The 21,423-nt window shown below is 41.0% G+C and overlaps 1 protein-coding gene across 1 annotated transcript in view; it reads right to left on the reverse strand.

Annotated features, from left to right (window-relative positions):
- LOC122544376 (mucin-3B-like) overlaps positions 1–21,423 on the reverse strand; it is a 57,494-nt gene that overhangs the window by 13,454 nt on the left and 22,617 nt on the right. Inside the window, exons 4-6 of the mRNA XM_043683620.1 lie at positions 20,018–20,157; positions 12,171–12,230; positions 5,520–5,682 (exon numbers count right to left, since the gene is read on the reverse strand). Of these exons, the coding sequence (XP_043539555.1) occupies positions 5,520–5,682; positions 12,171–12,230; positions 20,018–20,157 (363 nt within the window). The remainder of the gene's footprint in view (positions 1–5,519; positions 5,683–12,170; positions 12,231–20,017; positions 20,158–21,423) is intronic.

The following is a 21,423-nucleotide window of genomic DNA, read 5'->3' on the forward strand; positions in this document are numbered from 1 at the left end:
TAGAAAAATAGATTTTAAAAAACCGTGGCTGCTCTTGTTGACACCATCAAAAATGACTTGGTCAGTTTTCCCATGTAGCCTGATGACAAATCACTTTATCTTACCACCACTATTTGTCGAGCATTTTCATGTTAAACCCCAAGATGCATTATGGACCACATAGCAGCAGCAGCATCAGTAAGACCACCTATTTCCTCATCTGTAACATTGCTTGACTCTGCCTTTGCCTAGTCTTATCTGCTGGAAACCTCATCCATTTCTTTACTGCCTCTAGATGAGAGTACTCTAATACACTCCTGGCCTGTGTTTCTAGCTCTGATCTTTGGCAAATTTGAAGCCATTTAAAATTCTATTATCTGTTTCCCAAATTATCATTCATAAATCATCCCAGTGTTGACTGATCTTCACTGGCTCCAAGTTTATTTTTTTATGACTCAGTTTTTTAAAGATTTCACACCATCACCTCTTCGATTCCCCCACATCCATACTCCCCTCCCCATTCCCCATACCACCCATGCCAAATTAATGTCACCTCATGCTGTCCATGCTTTTTCCCCATAACTCCTTGTTACGTCATGCTAATTGTGATGTTGTGTGGCTTTGAGAGAGATTTGCTTGACCTTGTTCTCTTGAAGAGGGGTGTTTTAAACCTGGTAGTGCTGAGGTGTATGCTCCATGGAAAGCAGAATAAATAGCTTTGGGTTTCTTTTAAATTAGACAAAAGAAATGTGAATAGGTGGAGTCAGGCTCACGCAGACACAGGGTTTTAGGTTTTGTTTCCAGTTGTTGAAGTTGGGGTTTTGGTGTTGAAGCTGTCTCTTTGCTGCTGCAAAAGGTTGAATGCTCTCTCTGCTGCTCAATTCATTCTGTTTATGTTCTTTCTCCTAAACTGGAGGAAATCGCATGTGAGATAAGTCTGTTTTGCTGAATTTGCTTTTGCCAAAGGTGTGTTTATAAGATGCTGCTGTATTGGAACAGTTGATGATTAGCAGTCAAATCATAATATTTTCTTCAGAATTTCTATAGAGTCAAAGTTATGCCAATTCTTTCTTTCCTTGTATTTTAACTGAAGTGGAAAAGTAAGGTGTAGCTTGCTTAAAGCCAAGTCGTTGAACCAATTGAATTACATCTGGAACATAGCACCTTCCACTTGCTTCCAAAAATGAGAAAAGGTAGGGTTTACGCTAGCTTCTTGATATCTTTTAATGGGTTTCGTTTGGTTGAGAACAAATTAGGGGCTCTTGTCGCAATAAAAATCTTTATTTCCAGGTTGGGTTTAGAGTTGTCGGACTCAAAGACAAATGAGTGGTGGGCATTTGTGTTGTTTTTTCAGATATTGCATTCAGTTGTTTTAAATAGGGTGTGCCTTGTGTACTAATGGCTTATTCGGTGGCTAAGCATTCCTTGGCTGTTGAAGAAGTCCCTTGTAGAGGTTTACAGAAGGTGAGTAAGACAAAGCTTTTGGAATTGGTTGCCTTTGATGAAGGAGGAGATGATTGCAGTGATAGCTCAGCATTTACAATGTCTAGAAATGCAATCAGAATAATTGAAAATGGCCAAAATTCAATTGCACATAAAACAGTTTGAATATGAGAAGGAAATGAAACAGTTTGAGTTATGATTGAAAGCAGAAGAATTTGATAAAGAGAGAACTTTTGAACTTGTAGAGTCATATAGCATGGAAACAGATGCGTCGGTCCAACTCATCTGGGTCAACCAGATATCCTAATCAGACCTCGTTCCTTATGCCTATAACTCTCTGAACCTTCCTACTTATGTACTGTTCCAGATGTCTTTGAAACATTCCTCTGGCAGCTTGTTTCATACATGCACCATCCTATATATGAGAAACGTACCCCTCAAGTTCTCTTTAAATCTTTCCTCTCTCTCACCTTAAACCTATGCCCTTTAGTTTTGGGCACCTGCACCCTAGGAAAAAGACCTTGGCTATTCACTATCCATGCCCCTCATGATTTTATAAATCTTTATCATGTTAACCCTCAGCCTCTGACATTCCAGGGGAAAATCTCTCCAGAATATTCAGCATCTCCCTATAACTCAAACCCTTCAATCCTGACAATATCCTTGTAAATTTTCTCTGCACCCTCTCAAGTTTAACAACATAATTCTTATCGGAGGGTGACCCGAATTGAACGCAGTATTCTAAAAGTGGCCTAATTAATAGCCAGTATAGCTGCAAGATAACGTCTCAACTCCTAAACTCAGTATTCTGACCAATGAAGGCAAGCGTGCCGAAAACCACCTTCACCATGTTGTCTACCTGTGACTCCACTTTCAAGGAACTATGCATGCACTTGTAGCCCAGGTCTCTTTGTTTGCCAAAGCTCCCCATGATCCTACCATTAACTGTATTAGTCCTGCCTTGGTTTACCTTACTAAGATGCTGCACCTCACATTTATCTAAATTAAACGTCATCTGCTGCTTCTTCAACCATTGGCCCATCTGATCAAGTTTCTGTTTGTACTCTGAGATAATCTTCTTCACTGTCCATGACAACACCTCTTTTGGTGTCTATGCAAACTTACTAACTATGCTTCCTATATTCACATCCAAATCATTTATATTAATGACAAAAAGCAGTAGAGTTAGCACCAATCCTCATGGAACATCATGGGTCTCATGCCTCCAATCTGAAAAGCAACTCTCTACCACCACCCTTTGTCTCCTATCTTCAAGCCAATTTTGTATCCAGTTGGCTAGCTCACCCTGGATCCCAATGTGATCTAATTTTACTAACCAGTCTACCATATGGAACCTTGAAAGGCTTTGCTAAAGTCCATGTAGACAACGTCTACTGCTGTGCCATTTTCGATCTTCTTTGTCACCTCTTCAAAAAAATCAAGTTAGTGAGACAGGAATTCCCATGCACAAAGCCACGTTGACTATTCCTAATCAGTACTTGCCTTTTCAAATGCATGTAAATCCTGTCCCTCAGAATCTCCTTCAACATCGTAACCACCACTGATGTAAGGCTTACCGATCTATAGTTCCCTGGCCTTTCTTAAATAATGGCACTACATCAGCCAGCCTCCATTCTTGCAGCACCTCACTCATGGCTGACAATGATACAAATATCTCAGCAAGGAACCCAGCAATCTATTCCCTAGCTTCCTACAAAGTTATAGGAAATATCTGATCAGGACTCGGAAGTTAGAACTATAAAGTAAAATTTGACTTAAAATGGTGAAGGTAGAGGTGAAAGGTCAGAATAGTGATGAGAACAGGGATGAAAAGCAAACCCGTTGTAGCCAAAGACCTGTTGGGGAATCTGTTTAAATATATCCAAGTGTTGCTTCGGTTTAATGAGAAAGATGTAGAAGTGTTTTCTTTAATTTGTGAAAGTGGTTAAACAAATGAAATGGCCACCAACCATGTAGGTATTGTTAATTCAAACAATGGGATGAGTGAAGTTCTTGCATCACTATCAGAAGAGGTGTCTAGGGAGTATGATGAGGTGAAAAAAGCTACTTAATTACATGTGAAAAATCACACAACACCAGGTTATAGTCCAACAGGTTTAATTGGAAGCACACTAGCTTTCAGAGCAACGCTTCCAATTCGGAGTGTGCTTCCAATTAAACCTGTTGGACTATAACCTGGTGTTGTGTGATTTTTAACTTTATACTCCCCAGTCCAACACCGGCATCTCCAAATCATAATTACATGTGAAGTAGTGCTAGAAGCTGACAGACAGGGTTTTAGGAATCTAAGCAGGGAACCTGTTTAAGCATGCATAGAGTTTGAAAGGATCAGACAAAGTAACTTTGAGAAGTAGATAAGGGCATTGAAAATAGATGAAACATGTGATGTTCTTAGACTGTTGTCTTGGAGGAGTTCAGAAATTCACTTTCTGAAGTAGTGAGAACTCATATGAAAGTAGGGAGTACTCATATCCGCCTTGTGAAGGTGGGAAAAACAATTATATATTTAAGTTGGACTTACTCAGAGGATACTGGCAGGTACCTTTATCCAAAAACATTGAAGAAAATTTCTGAAATTGTGACATTGAATGGACTATACCAATTTAATGTCATGCCATTTGATATGAAGAATGCAAAAGCCACATTTCGGAGACTAACCAATCAGGTCATTTTGGGATTATCCAATTGTTTGGTGTACATAGACAACCTGATGATTCTGAGTTGCACATGGAAGGAACAGTTTCAGCATCTAGGAGAATTATTTGATCAACTTCAGGAGACAGGCTTGGTTGTCAATCTGGCTGAGAGTGAGTTCGCAAAAATCGAAGTCATGTTCCTGGGCCATAGCATTGGACATGGACAGATGGCTCCATGGAATGTGAAAAAAAAAATTATTGGGGAGTCTCTCATTCTTTCGACAAAGAGGGACTCACTATGACTGTTGGGAATGAAGTGATTTTTATGTTAAATTTGTACCAAATTTTAGTTGCATAATTGACATTTGTTCCCTTGACTAACATGTTGAAGAAGTACAGGAAATTTCAGCGGATGTAGGAGTGTCAGAAGACATTTGACAACATGAAAGCTGTGTTGACCATTGCTCCGGTGTTGGCAACACCTAACAACCCAGGCTGTTCAAGTCGACTATCGATGTGGGTGTCAGTGAAAAAGACAATGAGAGGAGTTTTTGGGTATTTTTCCACAAAGTAGAATAATCATCAAAAGAAATACTCCACTATTGAGAAAGAGACCTTTGGTGTTGGCATTGCAACATTTCATCATTTCTGCTGCCAGTCATGTATCTAAGAAAACTGTCTATATTGATCATAACCACTTAATATGTTTGGAAAAATATAAGGAGAAAATACCAGCCTTTTTAAATGGAATTTGTTATTACAGCCGTTCAATTTGAAAATTATACACATGGCAGGACGGGAGAATGTGGGGGTGTTGTCATGACTTTGATGAAGGAAGGCAGAGATGCTTGGTGGCAGAAGAAATGGACTCCGATGAACTGTCGTTTTAAATGTTTGCATGCTTAAGGATTAATGTAACATATATGTAAAATGTAGCGTACTATTAGTGTGAGACTAAAAGATTTTGAAAATGAAGCTATCTTTGTACATTGATTTTTTTTAAGGGTGAGGTGTGACAATATATGCCTTTAAGAGGGATTTGTCTGTCTTGGTTCTCTTGAGAGAGGTGTTGTAAACCTGATGCCCCATGGAAAACAGAATAAATAGTTTTGGGTTTCTTTTAAATTCGACAAAAGAAGCATGTTCTGATTCTGTTCTGAACATGATCAATATGTTCTCAGTGAGAACCAGAACAGCTTTTAGGTAATGGGCAGAAAATCTGGTTTACTGATGTGAGTTGTGGAATAAATATTGACACAGGGCAGTGGGAGGAAAGCCCATCTCCTTGTTAGATCTTTTAAATCTGCAGGTGGAGTTCTGATTTAATGGAACTTATGACAGCATTAACACTCCTTCATTATGATATTGAAGTGCACTACATTGTGGCAGTAAACGTATATAAAAATAGTGAAGCAGATTTAATTGATTGCTCAGTCTTACTAGCATTTGGCTCCCTTATTTGTCATTCCACATTTTCCATTTCCACATTTCAGTGAGTCCTTTCTTGCTTCGTTGCAGATCGAAGCACATATGGCTCCATTATTGGTCACAGTCAATTCATAATGTTGCTTTAAATTCTCAGGAACCTGTGAAGCACAGTCACCTGTTGATTGCAAAAAAGAATTTTTTTTAAATGGATCTCAAACACACTAAAACTCTTACACTTGCAGAAATACTTTGAGAGCTGTTTCTAATTTTGTTACAACATTGCTGGGAGAAGTGCACTGAAAATCAAGTTCCACTTCTAATGAACTATATCAAAAGCGTAAGCATTTATATAATCAGTAAAATGGTCAATTTGTTTTTCATTATTGCCATGTAGAACAAAAGAGACCTTCACCAGTCTCTTAATAAAGTCAAACTAACACGTTCGTTAACGGTTAAGTGTATTCTTACAGTCAGTGACAAAATTGTTATCAACTAAGCTACTGTGCTGATTTAAATCTATCCCATTTAATCCCAAACACACAGATGTTTATATGTAGACAGGATGGGATAACACAGCTTTACAGAGGAATTGTGAGTAAAGAGATAGCAAAGAAACTTGTTGACCATGAGTCCAAACTAAAAGGGTAGAATTACTCCTTTCTCACAGCACCTTTGGATTCTTGTCAGCAGGACCATACAGTTGTTGGCTGCAGAGCATTGAAAGATCTTCAGTTCAGCTAGCAAGTCAGTCAATCATAGGTATTTCAATTAAGTTAACAGATCGGCTTTCAGAATTTTTTGAGGAGTTCAATGATATGAATTCCAGGAGCTTCCTCTGATTCCCAGAAAATACTAAGAACATTGCGAATGTGGGGGAGGTTATTTTTGTCCTTGTTGGCACTTTGAGCACTGCAACACCAACCTGGCCAGCTAACTTAACTTCTCGCCAACATCTTCATTTTGGATCCCCCTCGATGACCCTTGTAGAATTCAATCAGTATGTAGGTGTGGCAATCTTTGCTTGCCATCATAAAATACCATGCTGTACGGTGATCTGGTCTTGCTGGGCCCAGAAAGGTTTCAGCTCTGGTTATGATTGCTCTTTAGTTTGCCTCATCATCACTAGTTGGTTTAGTTTTGCCAGGAGCAGATCTTTTTCCATGCACAGTCTTATATTGTCAGCAGTGACCAGAAGGGCGTCAAGAAAATTTAAAACCAGAATGCATTCTTCCAGTGCTGGCTCCCTTAGTAGTGTATCTGCCAGTGGGAGACAGCTGAAGACATCCATATTCACTACTTGGCCTCCTGGACAGTGGTCCAACTTGTAATTGTATTCACTTAGAATGAGAACCCACCACTGAATTTGACCTGAAGTATGGGGAAGCACAGCCTTGTTCTCTTTGATTGGCCTAGCAGGGGTTTGTGGTCTGTTGCAATGACAATTTTATGTCTGTAAAGGTATTGGTGGAACTTCCTTGCACCAAAGACGACCGCATCTTTAAGAGTATTTGTGCTCTGATCACCCAAAGTCCAGGAAGCATATGCTATTGGGCATTCGACTCCATTCGGCCATCTGTGAGCCAACACAACCCTGAAACAGTAAGGGGAGACATTGCATGTCAGCACCACATCTTGCTTGGGATCGTGGTATGCCACCACCTTAGACAATGACAGCTGCTTCTTCACTTCCCTCAAAGTCTACATCTTGGCTATGAGATCATTTCCAAGACTGATCCCTTTTTAATAGCAGATGTAAGGGTGCCAGAACGGAGGCCAGGTTATGTATGAATGTTCTGTAATAACTACCAATCCAAGGGAAGACCTAAGCTTCAGTATAGACATGGGAGTTGGGGCATCTTTGATTGCCCTCACTTTATTTTCTTCTCGACTTCGTAGCCCAAGTAAGTCACTTGGGGTTCCTGGAATATGCATATTTCCCTCAAGTCTTGGAGAAATGTCTAAGTACTATGTCTAAGTTCTCTAAGTACACTTTGTTGGTCTTCCCTATTTTCACACATCCAGCTAAATGACGATCTGGGATAGACCTTATAAAAGTTTTTCATCATCCACTGAAAAATGGCAAGGGCTGATGATACCTCAAATGGTGTCTTGTACATTGGTATAAAGTGTTATGGGTATTAATTGTAGCGTACGTCTGGAATCCTTATCTAATTGCAGTTGCAGACTTGCATTTGATTTATTAATGTCACATATATCTAGGTACAGTGAAATGTTTGGTTTTGCATGAAGTACAGCCAGATCATACCACACTGTTACGACATTGAACTGAACCCCTCTGTTATTTGAACTAAACACCCATAAAAGCTCACCTTGCCTCATAATCTTTTAAAATATGAGTGACCGAGAACTCTCAGATTACACTATTTAAAGAAAATAACATGGATTTATTTTTGAACTCTAAAAGTGAACATAAAACAACTATTCACAATTCTAAGTCCCCTTTCTCTTAACTGCTTACTATCTGCCTCCCACTCTATAAAAATATGCTGTTCTACTAAGACACTCACTACAATTCATCAACGTAATTTTAAAACCACATAGCTGCTGTCGTCTCCTGTGTCTTTCTTTTTCCAGCTGAAGATCTCCCTGGGTCGTCTTCTTTGTTTTTACTGCGAATACGTTTCATATGAAAAGATACCTTTGGTAGAGAGTGTTTCCTAATTTCTTGGAGATCAACATATTAGATCTCCATGCATTTTTATCTTGTTGGCAGTTCCTCTCTGACCAATTTTCAAAAGGTCCGTATTTTATACCCCTCAACATTGGATCGCCTCATTTGTTTGATACTGGCAAAACAATAAATTCAACCTCGATTGGGATTTAGTATCCTATGGCATAATTTAAACTGGTAAAATTCAAATTGTTGTCAAAACGATGTTGCATCTGTACAAACCTCTGGTGTGACCGTACTTGCGTACAATTCTTGTTGGTGCATTGTAGAAAGGATGGTGAAGCATTGGAAAGGGTGCAGAGATTTACCAGAATGTTGCCTGGTATGGAAGGAAGGTTTCATGAAGGACTTGAGGCTGTTTTCATTAGAGAGAAGAAGGTTAAGAGGTGACTTAATAGAGACATACAAGATGATCAGAGGATTAGATAGGGTGGACAGTGGACATTTTTCCTTGGATAGTTATGACTAGCACAAGGGACATAGCTTTAAATTGAGGGGTAATAGATATAGGACAGATGTCAGAGGTAGGTTCTTTACTCAGAGTAGTAAGGGCATGGAATGCCTTGCCTGCAACAGTAGTAGATTCACCAAATTTAAGGGCATTTAAATGGTCGTTGGATAACTATATGAATAATAATGGAATAATGTGGGTTAGATGGGTTCAAGATTGCTTTCACAGGTCGATGCAACATCGAAGGCTGAAGGGTCTATACCGCGCTCTGATGTTCTATGTTCTAAAACAGCAACTAAAACAGCCAAAAGTTACATATTTTCAATTTTCCAGTACACTCTGGGACAGTTATCTAATCATATACACAGGTGCTTATAAGGTCTCGGTTCAGAACAACATTTATTCTTTTTTAAAGGTACAATACACGCCTTCAACTTCATAGCAATTCAAAGTGCATGGGTTAATAAAACAGTGGGAAGAATGCAATTTTACGGCTACCGAGAAGGTGACAGAGAGCAAGATTGACATTAAATTTAAAATTTGAGAGGTCCATTCAAAAGTCTAATAACAGTGGTAAAGAAGCTATTCTTGAATCTATTTGTATGCAACTTTTATATGTTTTGCATGATGGAAGAGAGTACAGCAGGGGTGTCAGTGGTCTTTGATTATGTTGGTTGTTTTCCCAAGGCAGCAGGAAATATTGATGGAGTCAATGGATGGAACACTGGTTTGTGTGATGTGCTAGGCTGTATTGATGACTTTCTGTAGTTTCATGCGGTCTTGGGAGAGCAGTTGCGATACCATGCTATGATATATCCAGATAGAATGCTTTTTATAATGCATCTATAAAAATTCGTAAAAGTCCTTGTAGACATGCCAAATTTCCCTAACCTTCTGAGGAAGTAGCGACATTGTTGTGCTTTCCTGACCACTGTGTCGACATGGTGGACCAGGACAGTTTGTTGGTGATCAACACTCCCAGGGACTTGACGCCCTGGATCATCTCCACCTCAGATATGGCTATGCTGTGTAGTTGGTTTCCTGAAATCAGTGACCAGCTCCTTCGTTATGTTGATGTAGAGAATGTTGTTTTACACCATACTGCTTATTTCTGTGTTCTGTCTCATCATATCCAGCTATGTGCAGATCAGCCCACTGCCAGCTTTGACTTTAAGTATTCTTGGTGTTTTGGCTATATATCCAGGTGTAAGAAGCAGTTTACTATTTGTTTAGAAAGACCACAAAAGTGGACTGACCCATCAGGCTTCACAGTTGGTCTGACTGGCCATTTCACAAACAGTACTCATTTGATGATTCCTTTACCTTTAATCTCCTGATTTCTGCCTGTACTTTTGCACGTAAGGCAAATTACATTGGGTGGGCCTTGCAGAATTATGGAATTGCTTCCTGGTCAACATGCAAGCTGGCCTTCGTTTCTTTGATAATTTATGGACTTTCATGAAAAATGTTTAGGTATTTAGTTAGGACTTCACCCAGGCAGCCATTTTATATTCAAAAAATGTTGGAACCCATCAAGATAAATCTTTCTCAACCAAGTCCATCCTATCAGGTTTGAGCCTGAGGTTTTACTACGATCAGTGGTAACTGTACCAGTTCTCATAAGAGACTGGAATCAAAGTTGTATCGCTAATCTATAAATGTTTTTTGATACAGGTTTTCAGTTTAGCCAAGATCTTATGCAAACTTATGGATTGGAATCCAGCACAAGTTTTGTTAATGACTGTTTCTATAATCACTGATATAGCTGCACCATTACCAACCTCCATTAACCAGTTGATTTTGATTGGTTTTGATTTGGATGTTCCTAAGCATTTAAACTGTTCCCAACCACATGTAGGTGGGATTTCCAGGGTGTGCGCACTCTTGAATACTGGCTATAAGTTCTCTTACTCAATTCAGGCCAAGTGGTCCTCTTTTTGCTGTCTTGAGTCCTCATACTGATAGAAATTTCAATGGGTTGCCAGCCCAGATCGAGTAGAAAATGTTAACCGTTTGAACAGAGCTTGGCTTTGTTTTGGCGTTTTGCCGTGGGCTGACCTCAATTCCCTCTATTCAGGATATGTCCCAAGCGAGGCAATTGTCTTCACACAATTAGTGTCTCAACGATGTACCCTGTAACTCATATGCTCTACCTGTTGCATTTTCTAATGACAAAGCTAATTGTGGTCCCTGTTTGAAGTCTAGTTGGGCTTCAGCTAGTAGATATATTTGCATGGTTACATCATTAACCCCACATACCAAAAGGTGTCTTAGCATCTCATTAAGAGTTAAACCCAAGTTACATGCCTCTGCCAGTCTTCTTAACCTAGTCAGAAATCCCGACGCAGATTTCCCTGGTTCTTGATCTGCCAAGTAAAATCGATAGCGCCTAAGAATTAGAGGAAGCTTGGGTCGTAATATTCCATAACTCAATCCATTGACTCTTAAAAGGTTTTAGTATCTGGTGCCTTAGGCTTTTAATAACTGAAAAAGCTGCAAGTCCAAATGCTGTCAGTTGCTTTTCATTTGTCCCAGTGTTATTCACCTGAAACAAAATGCATTCATTCCATATACCAGCCCCGATCTTTGAGAGCAGGATCAAATGAGCCAAGCTTCAAGCTTCCCAAATAATAGGATGATGCCAGAAATGGTTACCCCAACTTAAAGGTGACTGTTGTGAACGAATTCTTCAGGAAAGTATTTTTTTTCTCTCGTCATAACTGAAATAATTCCACAGAGGCCGGTATTCTGTCACCTAGTCATCTTGTAATTACAAGTGCATAATACTTGACACTGGTCCGGCTCCCTCAGAGTGAGCTCTCAGTGTGAACAGAACCTCTGACACTTCTGTTTAAATCTGTCAGCTGGGGCTCTCTGAACTGTGTCAACAGCTCCAGTCATGGATCTCATATTCCATGAGGTCTGCTTGGCTGACCTTGTTACAATCGCCACAAGGAAGGTGGCAGCAAATCTATGGTGTAAGTTGGATCTTACACCTTGATGGGTTGCTGTGAGGGTTCTTCTTACAATCGATGGAGGCCCTCCTATTGGAAAATCGGTGACTGTTCCCCATATTCTATAGGACTGTGATCTCTATTTGGCCCCAAGTTTAAAATCATGCAAACATACACCATAGATGGAGGTAATTCAGCTCATTGTGCCTTGAAAAGTGATATTCATTAGTCCCATTGCCGAGTTGTTTCTCTTCTAATTTCTTCATTCACATATTTATTTAATGTGTTTTAAAAATTATCATTGAACATGTTTGCTTCCTTGGTTCAGAACAAAATTCCAGATCATAACAAGTCAAAGCAGAAAATACATTAAAATTTCTGTCCTCTAAGTTCCTACTGTCAATTCATTTATATCTGCATTCTCTACTTTCCCAATCCCCTCAGTGGAAAAAGTTCCTTTAAATTGCCAGAAATATTAAAAAATGTTATATTCCTAATATGTTATTCTTTGCTTGGAACACGTCACCAATATTGCAACAGTAAATTACCGTAAGTGCATCTCTTACCAGTTACAACTGCTTCAACTTTTAAGTAGCCAGGATCAAGTACCAATCGAGTGCTGTTACCTATATTTAAAAAGTCAAGATTATATGAGTCACTTCTCAATATGAAGTATCAGAGGATAGCTAATACTCAAACCCTGCTGGAACAAAAGTATTCAGATTTTGGTGCAGAAAGTACATTAGCGTTAGTATACAGTATTAACACAGAAATATTCTCTCCACACTCTGCCATCAGGCCCTCTCAGAATAAACTTGGGTTAGAGGTGTAAGTTTTGTTTACATTGTCCCAACAAACATTTCCTGGTTTAGGTTCTGCACATGTAAAACACCAAAATAGAACTCCTGATACACAACCAGTCCCCAATCTATGGCTTGCAATGACTATTGGAGTTGCAAAAACAGATAATGGAGCTGTATATAATGTTATATAGGCCACAGCTGGTACTCTGCATAGTGGCTCAATTGTTATCGCCACTGCCTTACAGTGCCATGGATCCAGGTTTGATTCAAAACTTGGGCAACTATCTGTGAGGAATTTCACGTTCTTCCTCTGTCTGCAAGTATTTCTGCCAGGTGCTCTGGTTTCCTCCCACAGTCCAAGATTGAAGATTAGATGGGTTGGACATCATAAATTGTCCCATAATAACCAAATAAATTCCAGAAGAGACAACAGTGCTTCACAGGAGGCTCCAAAGCACTGAAGATGTCACCTAGACTGGGGACGAAACATCTGCAAATCAACTTCCCAGCTCGGCGAACATACCCTCAACTACAATTGTCCCATAGTATCCAGGGATGTGCAGGTTAGGTGAATTAGCCACAATAAATATGGTCACCACATGATAGGAAAGATGTAATTGTATCAGAAGGTGCAGAGGTCTTCATAATAGTGTTGCCTGGACTGGAGCAATGCATTTATGAAGAAAAACAAGATAAGTTGAGGTTGTTTCCCTTGGAGCAGAGTAGGCTGAGGAGGGGAATCTGATTGATGTGTGCAAAGTTATGATGGCCATAGGTAGGATAGATAAGAAGAAACCTTGTCCCTTAATCGAGAGGTCAATAACCATGCTACATTGTTGTAAACTAAGGAACAGAAGGTTGACGGGATTTAAAGAAAATGATTTTCACCCAGGGGGAAAGTATGCTCACTCTCTGCCTAAAATGCTGGTTAAAACAGAATCTTCAGGACATTTAAAAAGTGTTTAGATTAATACTTGGATTGCCATAACATACAATGTCATCGGCTAAATGCTAGAAATGGGATTGGAATAGATAGGTGCTAGGTGACTGGTGCAAACTTGATGGGCTGAAGGGCATTGTTTCCATACTGTAAAATCTCTACCAGCGTTGGAAGAAATAAAATCATATGAAACTCTCCTCCACTTAGATTGTCGTGGCCAAAGAAAGTAACCAATCCAAAGACAAATTCTTGGCTTTGGACATTTTGATTAGCTGTCACGGCTCTGATTGCACATGATGTGACATAACTATGTGTCTGGAGTGACAGTGATGCAGTGATTTAGTCACTGCTGGCAGCCCAGGAACTGATGAACTGGAATTTTCATCACAGATGTTAGTAGTTATACATCTTTGCAATAATGCACAATCTTTAATAATTGTGTATTTAATAACTGCTTGTTCATAACTTAAACAAAAGAGATATAGGTAAATGGTTTTCGGTTTGCACTCATCAAGACTTACATGCAAGATACAAAAGTTGGAAACATTAATTTAGTCTGAGAGGAAAGTGCTGATTGATTGGACCACAGCTGGCGTAGAATTGCAGCAGGGACTGTTAGCCTTCAAAAACAGAAGCAGCAGGTCTGGCACTCGAAATGTTAACTGTTTTTTTCCCACTGATGCTGCCAAACATGTTGCATTTCTCCAGTAATTTCTGTTTTTCTTTTTTCATCTGGAGCATTTGCAGTTCTTTGTTTTATTTTAACGTTTAACTGTCAAATCTGGTTAGCTGGAAAAACTCACTTCAGGCAGATAGAGTCCCCATGGCAACACCATGACAAGTCAGAGTTTACCTATTTGGTCTAAATCCTTTTAGTTACAAAGATCAACAGTTAATAGCTCCAATCGGCATCAGTTTTGCTGTACAAAATGGTGTTTTCTAAGTTTGATTCCTTGCAAAACAATCCTAATAAAAGCAGCCTGAAAAATTTCAACATCTAGCTTCTGTTTGCTTAATGTGACTATACTGTCTGAATGCAGTTTTGGTTTTATTGGCATTCATTTTCAATAGTTGGGAGTGTGGTGCTGGAAAAGCACAGCAGGTCAGGCAGCATCCAAGGAGCAGGAAAATCGACGTTTTGGACATCAGCCCTTCATCGTGAAGGGTTTTTGCCTGAAATGGCGATTCTCCTGCCCCTCTGCCTGACCTGCTGTGCTTTCCCAGCACCATACTCTCGACACTGATCTCCAGCATCTGCAGTCCTCACTTTTTCCCAATTTATTTTCAACAGTTAATGTAGATCAAGTTAGAATGGTTTTGGAAATGCTTTTCCACATGACACTGCCAAATATTCCTAGAGATTGTATAGTACTTATTTGAGATAGTGACAGTCAATAAATGACGAGCTGGAGATGCACAGCAGACCGCACAGCAGACCAGACAACATCCGAAGAGCAGGAAAGTCAACATTTCAGGGCAAAGCCCTTTGTCAGGACTGGGGAAGGGGAGGGGAGCCTGTAAATAATTAGAGAGAAGGGGTGGGGCTTGGGATAGGGTAGGAGGGATGATTGTAGGTGGATGGGAATGGGTGTTTTGTAATTTGTCAGTTGGAAAGATGGAATAGATAGATAAGTAGGCAGATGGACAGATTAGGTCAGATCAGGGAGGCGAGGATGATGGAGAGGGTTGGACATTAGATAAGGCTGGGGGTCAAGGGATTTTAAAGTTGGTGATGTAAATATTAAGACCATTGGGCCTAAGCTGCCAAGATGAAATATAAGGTGTTCCTCCAGTTTGCGTTTGGCCTCACTCTGACAGTAGAGGAGGGCAAGAATGGACATGTCGCCAGGGGAGTGGGAGGGGTAAGTAAAATGGATGGCACCCAGAAAGTCAGGTAAGCTAATGTGTGTGAAGTGTAGATGCTACACAAACTGACCTCTGAGTGTGTGTTTTGTCTTCCCAACACATAGGAAACCACATCGGGAGCAATGGATGTTGTAGATCAGTTTGGATGAAGTGCAGGTGAATCTCTGCTGGATGTGGAAGGATTGTTTGGGGCCTTGGTCATAGATGAGAGAGGAGGTGTAGGGACAGGGTTGTACCTCTTGCAGTTGCAGTGAAAGATCCGGATGTGGTGGAGAGGTTGCTGGGGAATGTACTTGCGACAAGGGAATTGCAGAATGAATGGTCCCTGTGGAAATCTGACAGGGGTGAGGAATGCAATATCCTTTTGGTGCTGGGGAATGATTGTAGGTGTCAGAAATGTTGGGGGATGATGTGTTGGATTCGGAGATTGGTGGGGTGATACGTGAGGACTAAGGGAACTCTACCAAGGTTGGTATTGGAGGGAGGTGGTTTAAGGGCAGAAGTGCAGAAGATGGAGCAGATGCAATTGAGGGCATCTTTAATTACAGAGGAAAGGAGAATACAATCCCTAAAGTAGGATGATATGTGGGATGTCCTGGAGTGGAATGCCTTATCATGGGAGTAGATGTGGCAGAGGCAGAGGAATTGAATGTATGAGAGGAGGATGCAGGAGGGTGGATGAGAGGAGCTGTGGTTGAGGTAGTTGTGGAAGTCAGTTTGAAAGAGATGTCACTGGTGAGTTAGTTTCTGGAAATGGAAAGGTCTAGGAAGGGAAGGGAGGTGTCAGAAATGATTCAGGTGAATTTGAGCATGGGGTGGAGGTGTCAGCGAAGTTGATGAACTGCTTGATCTCCTTGCAGGAGCATGTGTTTCTCCAATGCAGTCATCAATATTGCGGAGAAAGAGATGAGGGATGGTGCTGGTGTAGTTGTAGAAGAGGGACTATTCCATGAATCCTAAAAAGAAGCAGGCATCGCTCAGGCCAATGGGGTGCCCATAGCCACCCTTTGGTATGTAGGAAGTGTGAGGAATCAAAGGAGAAGTTGTTGAGGGTGAGCACCAGTTATGCCAAGCGGATGAGAGTGTCAGTGGAGGGGGACTGGTTGGGCCTGTGAGAGGAAGAAGCGAAGGGCTTTTAGGCCCCCCCATACAGGGGGTTACAGGTGGAAAGGGACTGTATGTCCATGGTGAACCTGAGGTGTTGGTGGCCGGGGAATTGAAAGTTTTGGAAAAGGTGGAGGGCATGGATAGTGTTGTGAATGTAGGTAGGGAGTTCAAGGACCAAAGGGGAAAGAACAGAGTGGAGGAGGTGATGGGCTCAGTGGAGCAGGAGCTGGCAGAGACAGTGGGTTGACGGGTTTATGGATTTTGGGTAGGAGATAGAAGTGGGTGGTGCGGGGTTAGGAACTATCAATTTAGAGGCTGTGGACAGGTGTTCTCTTGAAGTGATGAGGTTGTGGGAGATGATGGCTTGGTGATGGGAGGTAGGGTCATGTTCAAGGGGACTGTAGCAGAGATGTCAGAGAGTCTGGCCTCAGCGATGTAAAGGTCAGTTCACCATACTACCAATGCGGACCCCCCCACCATCGGGAGGTTTAATAGAGAAGTTGGCGTTGGAGTGGAGGGCTACGCATTCCAATGGGGGGAGGTTGGAGTAAGTGAGAGAGATGGAGAGATCCAAGCAATTGATGTCTCAGGTGCAGTTTGAAATGGAGGTTGAGGGAGGGTAGAATTTGGAAGGGGGTGTCCAGGAGGATGAAGTTTGTGGGAGAAGGGGTCGTCAGAGGTTGGATTGGAGTCCCACCCAAAGAAATAGATGTGGAGACAGCAAAAAAAAGAGCTTGACATCATGGTGTATGCAGAATACGTTCATGCATTGGTACAGGGGAATGAAATTGAGCCCTTTGCTGAGGACTGACTATTCAGCCTCAGTAAGGGGTGAAGTCTGGGGAATGGTGAATACCTTGCAGGGCTTGGGGCTGGAGCTGAGTGTAGACCTGGAGCCACGAGCAGGGTGGAAGCATCAACAGGAGTGGGTGTGTGCGCTAGAGTGTGCACATGGGCGGAAGCAGAGGTAATTTGGTCATTAGTGATGTCGGCAGCCATGTGGTCTTCAATGTTGGCTGAAATGGCAATCACATCGTTTTCAACATCAGCGTAAGATTGTAAAGATTGTTCTACATACTCAATCAAATAGTTATACACAAAGCACAATAAATCATTTAGCAGAGAAATAGACTTTTCAGCCCTCCATGACTGCACCAACATATTTTGCCTTTCCATACTAAAACTGTCTTCCCGTATCCCTCTATTCCTTCCTATTCATGTATTCATCTGGGTGCTCCTTGAATACTGCTGTTGTGTCTGCTTCCGCCACCTTTTCTGGCAACACGTTCCAGGCACTCACCACCCTTTCTGTGAAAAACTTGCTTTGCACATCTGTTTTAAACCACCCCCACGTATACTGAACTGGTGTGCCCTGGTATTTGACGACTCCACCCTGGGAAAAAGTTTCATACTTTCCACTTTATCCATGCCATTCACAATCTTATAAATTTCTATCAGGTCACCCCTCAACCTCTTGCGTTCTAGTGAAAACAAACCCAGTCTACCCAACCTTTCTTCATAACTAAAAATCCTCCATACCAGGCAACATCCTGGTAAAACTTTACTTTCTCCAAAGCATCCACATCCTTCTGGTAGTAAGTGGGGTGGCACGGTTGCTCAGTGGTTAGCAGTGTTGCCTTGCAGCGCCAGGGACCAGGGTTCAATTCCTGCTTTGGGTGACTGTGTGGAGTTTGCACATTCTCCCCGTGTTTGCGTGCGTTTCCTCCAGGTGCTACGGTTTCCTCCCACAATCTACAAATGTGCAGGTCAGGTGAATTGGCCATGATAAATTGCCCATAGTGTTAGGTGCATTAGTCAGGGGTAAATAGCGGGTAGTGGAATGGGTCTGGGTGGGTTACTTTATGGAGGGTTAGTGTGGACTTGTTGGGCCGAAGGTCCTGTTTCTACACTGAAGGTAATCTAATCAGAACTATGTGCAATATTCCAAGTGTGGCCTAACTGAAGTTCTATAAAGCTGCAGCATAACTTGCTATCCTTATACTCAATGTCTCTTCTAATGAAGGAAAGGATGCAGTAGGCCTTTTTCACAACCTTATCTCTGTGCATTGCCACCTTCAGTGATCTGTGGACCTGTATACCCAGATCCCCCTGCATGCCAATAACCCTAAGGGTTCTACCATTCACTGTATAATTTCCACCTGTACTTGACCTTCCAAAATTTATCACCTCACATTTGTGCGGATTAAAATCCACCTGCCATTTTTCTGCTCATGCCTCCAACTGATCTATATCTTCTATCCACAACTCTACCAATCTTTGTAACCTCCACAAACTTACTAATTAGACCAGCAACGTTTTCCTCCAAATCATTTATTTTGCCCACGAACAGCAGAAGTCCCAGCACTGATCCCTGTGGAGCACTACTAGTCACAACCCTCCATTCCTGTCTCCTGTGATTAAGCTATTCTGTATTCACTTTGTCAGCTCACCCCAGATACCATGTGACTTCATCTCTTGTACCAGTGTGCCATGAGGCACCTTGTCAAAGGCTTTTCTGAAGTCCATATAGACAACATCAACCAATTTTCCCTCATCAATCATCCATCAAAAAACGATCAAATTAATGAGGCATGACCTTCCCCGTGCAAAACCATGCCACCTATCACTGATAAGCCCATTTGTTTCTAAATGCGTGTAGCCTTGTCCCTAAAAATCTTTTCCAATAATTTCCCTACCACTGATGTGAGGCTCACAGGCCTGTAATTTTTGGATTATCCCTGCTACCCTTCTTAAACAATGGGACAACATTGGCTATTCTCCTGTCTTCTGGGACCTCACCTGTGGTGAATCAGGATACAAAGATCTGTCAGTGCTCCAGCAATTTGTTCTCTTACCTCCCTCAATATTTTGGGATAGATCCCATCAGGACCTGAGGACTAATCTACCTTAATACTTTATTAGATGCACAACAGCTCTTTTTAGTAGCAACTTGGCTCAGAAATTCAACACTCCCTACCTGGAGATCATCCTCCACCAATTCCTTTGGTAAATACCGACAGAAAGTATTTGTTTAGGAACTCACCTACCTTTTCTGGCTCTACACATAGATTTCCTCCTCTCTGGCTACCCTTTTGCTTTTTGTATATGTATAAATAACCTTCGGATTCTGCTTAATCCTGTTTGTAAATGACATTTCCTGACTACTTTTAGCCCTTCTAATTACTTGTTTAAATCCTTTCCCACTTTCCTTATATCCTTCAAGGACTTTGTCCGTTCCCATCCTCCTAGATCTTATGTACAGATACAGCTTGGGTTACATACCAATGAACCTTCCTCTACATTGCCCCTTCAACACACAAGGCGATGGCATAGCATAAACCTCCTCTGTACCGTCACTTTAAGCATTCCCAGAGCAGCTCTGATGTCTAATGGCTACCTTTTGTATTGTTAGTCAATGGATTGAACCTTGGTGGTCAAAGTGATGTTAATGATCACCTAGTATAACACATTCTGCTCCATTTACTGAAGCTGAAGACTTTTGAATTAGTAAGTGAAAGTTTTATTGCCTTTGTTTATTCTGGACAGGTTCAACAGCTGTTAGAAATTGTAACATCCTCTTTACACTACCTCAATACTCCTGGAACATGTACAATGTGCTTTTGGATTGAAACTATCTTTACAACTGATTTAAAGAGCATCACCTTTTACCCATTGGGATTTCATGTTTGACTCCTACCTTGTGTTGCATTGTTGCAAGTTGTTTCTTTCAGTTTGACTTCAATGTCTTTAATTGTCTCAGAGAGATATTCTGGAGTAAGCTCTGCTGGATTGGTCATGTTGATGATAATGTCATGATCAACAATGATGCTGCCATTTCTATGAAGCGAAAAGGAAAGCCCATTAAACGCAATGAAATTTTGTCCAACTTATATACAATGAAAGCTGTAGCTATAACTATTTGAGCTGTGTAGAACAGTCTTTACTTTGTCTCAAATGTGTACTGTACATTCTTCACAAATATCTGGCAGTGCAATATGTAAAAGAATTTTCAATGGCATTGCTTTTGAAGTTGAAGAAGAGGAATGTTGTTTTGGATGAGGCTCTGTCAGTGATAACATGCCACCCTCAAAAGGACCTGTAACCTCAGGTTAACAACTCCTTCAGCTCTCTTGCAGTACTGCATGCAAACATACAAACATAGGAATTAGAAGCAACCATAGGCTATTTGGCCTATTAGCCCTCTTTGCCATTCAATACGATCATAATTAAACAATTAATGGGATGAACATCACATTCTAGCTTCAATAAAAATTGATTCCCTTGCTAGTCAAGAATCTATTTACTATACCTCCGCTGTGTTCTGGGGGAGAGAATTCAAAAGACTTATGACCTCCTAATTGAAACATGCTGAGAAAAATAAGTCCTCCTCATTCCTATCTTAAATGGGAGATTCCTTGTTTTTAAGTAATTCCAGTCTTATCTACAAAGGTAAACGTTCTTTCAGCATCCACCCTGTTAAGATGCCCAAGAGGTTCACCCCCATTCTTCAAAACTCTAATGAATACAGGCCCTACCTGTCCAACCTTTTCTCATAAGATAATTTCCATCCCACTATTAGTTGAGTGTACCTTCTCATCTATATCCTTTCTTAAATAAGGAGACCAGAATTGTATTCAGTACTGCAGATTTGGCTTCACCAATGGTCGATACAACTGTAGCAAAACATGCCTTCTTTCATATTCCCCTTGCAATAAGTAACATTCCATTTGCTTTCCTAAACATTTGATGTACTCACATACTGAGTTCTTGTGATGCATGTACCAGGACATCCAGATCCCTCTATTTCATAGTACATATTTTTGATGGTATCAGCAATAACATTAGCAAATTTGCTGATGATACAAAGCTGGGTGGCAGGGTGAAATGTGATGAGGATGTTAGGAGATTACAGGGTGACCTGGACAAGTTAGGTGAGTGGGCAGATGCATGGCAGATGCAGTTTAATGTGGATAAATGTATGGTTATCCACTTTGGTGGCAAGAACAGGAAGGCAGATTACTACCTCAATGGAGGAGAAAGTGAGGGCTGCAGATGCTGGAGATCAGAGCTGAAAATGTGTTGCTGGAAAAGCGCAGCAGGTCA

This window comes from Chiloscyllium plagiosum, chromosome 48 (assembly GCF_004010195.1).
Source record: "Chiloscyllium plagiosum isolate BGI_BamShark_2017 chromosome 48, ASM401019v2, whole genome shotgun sequence".
Taxonomy (NCBI): domain Eukaryota; kingdom Metazoa; phylum Chordata; class Chondrichthyes; order Orectolobiformes; family Hemiscylliidae; genus Chiloscyllium; species Chiloscyllium plagiosum.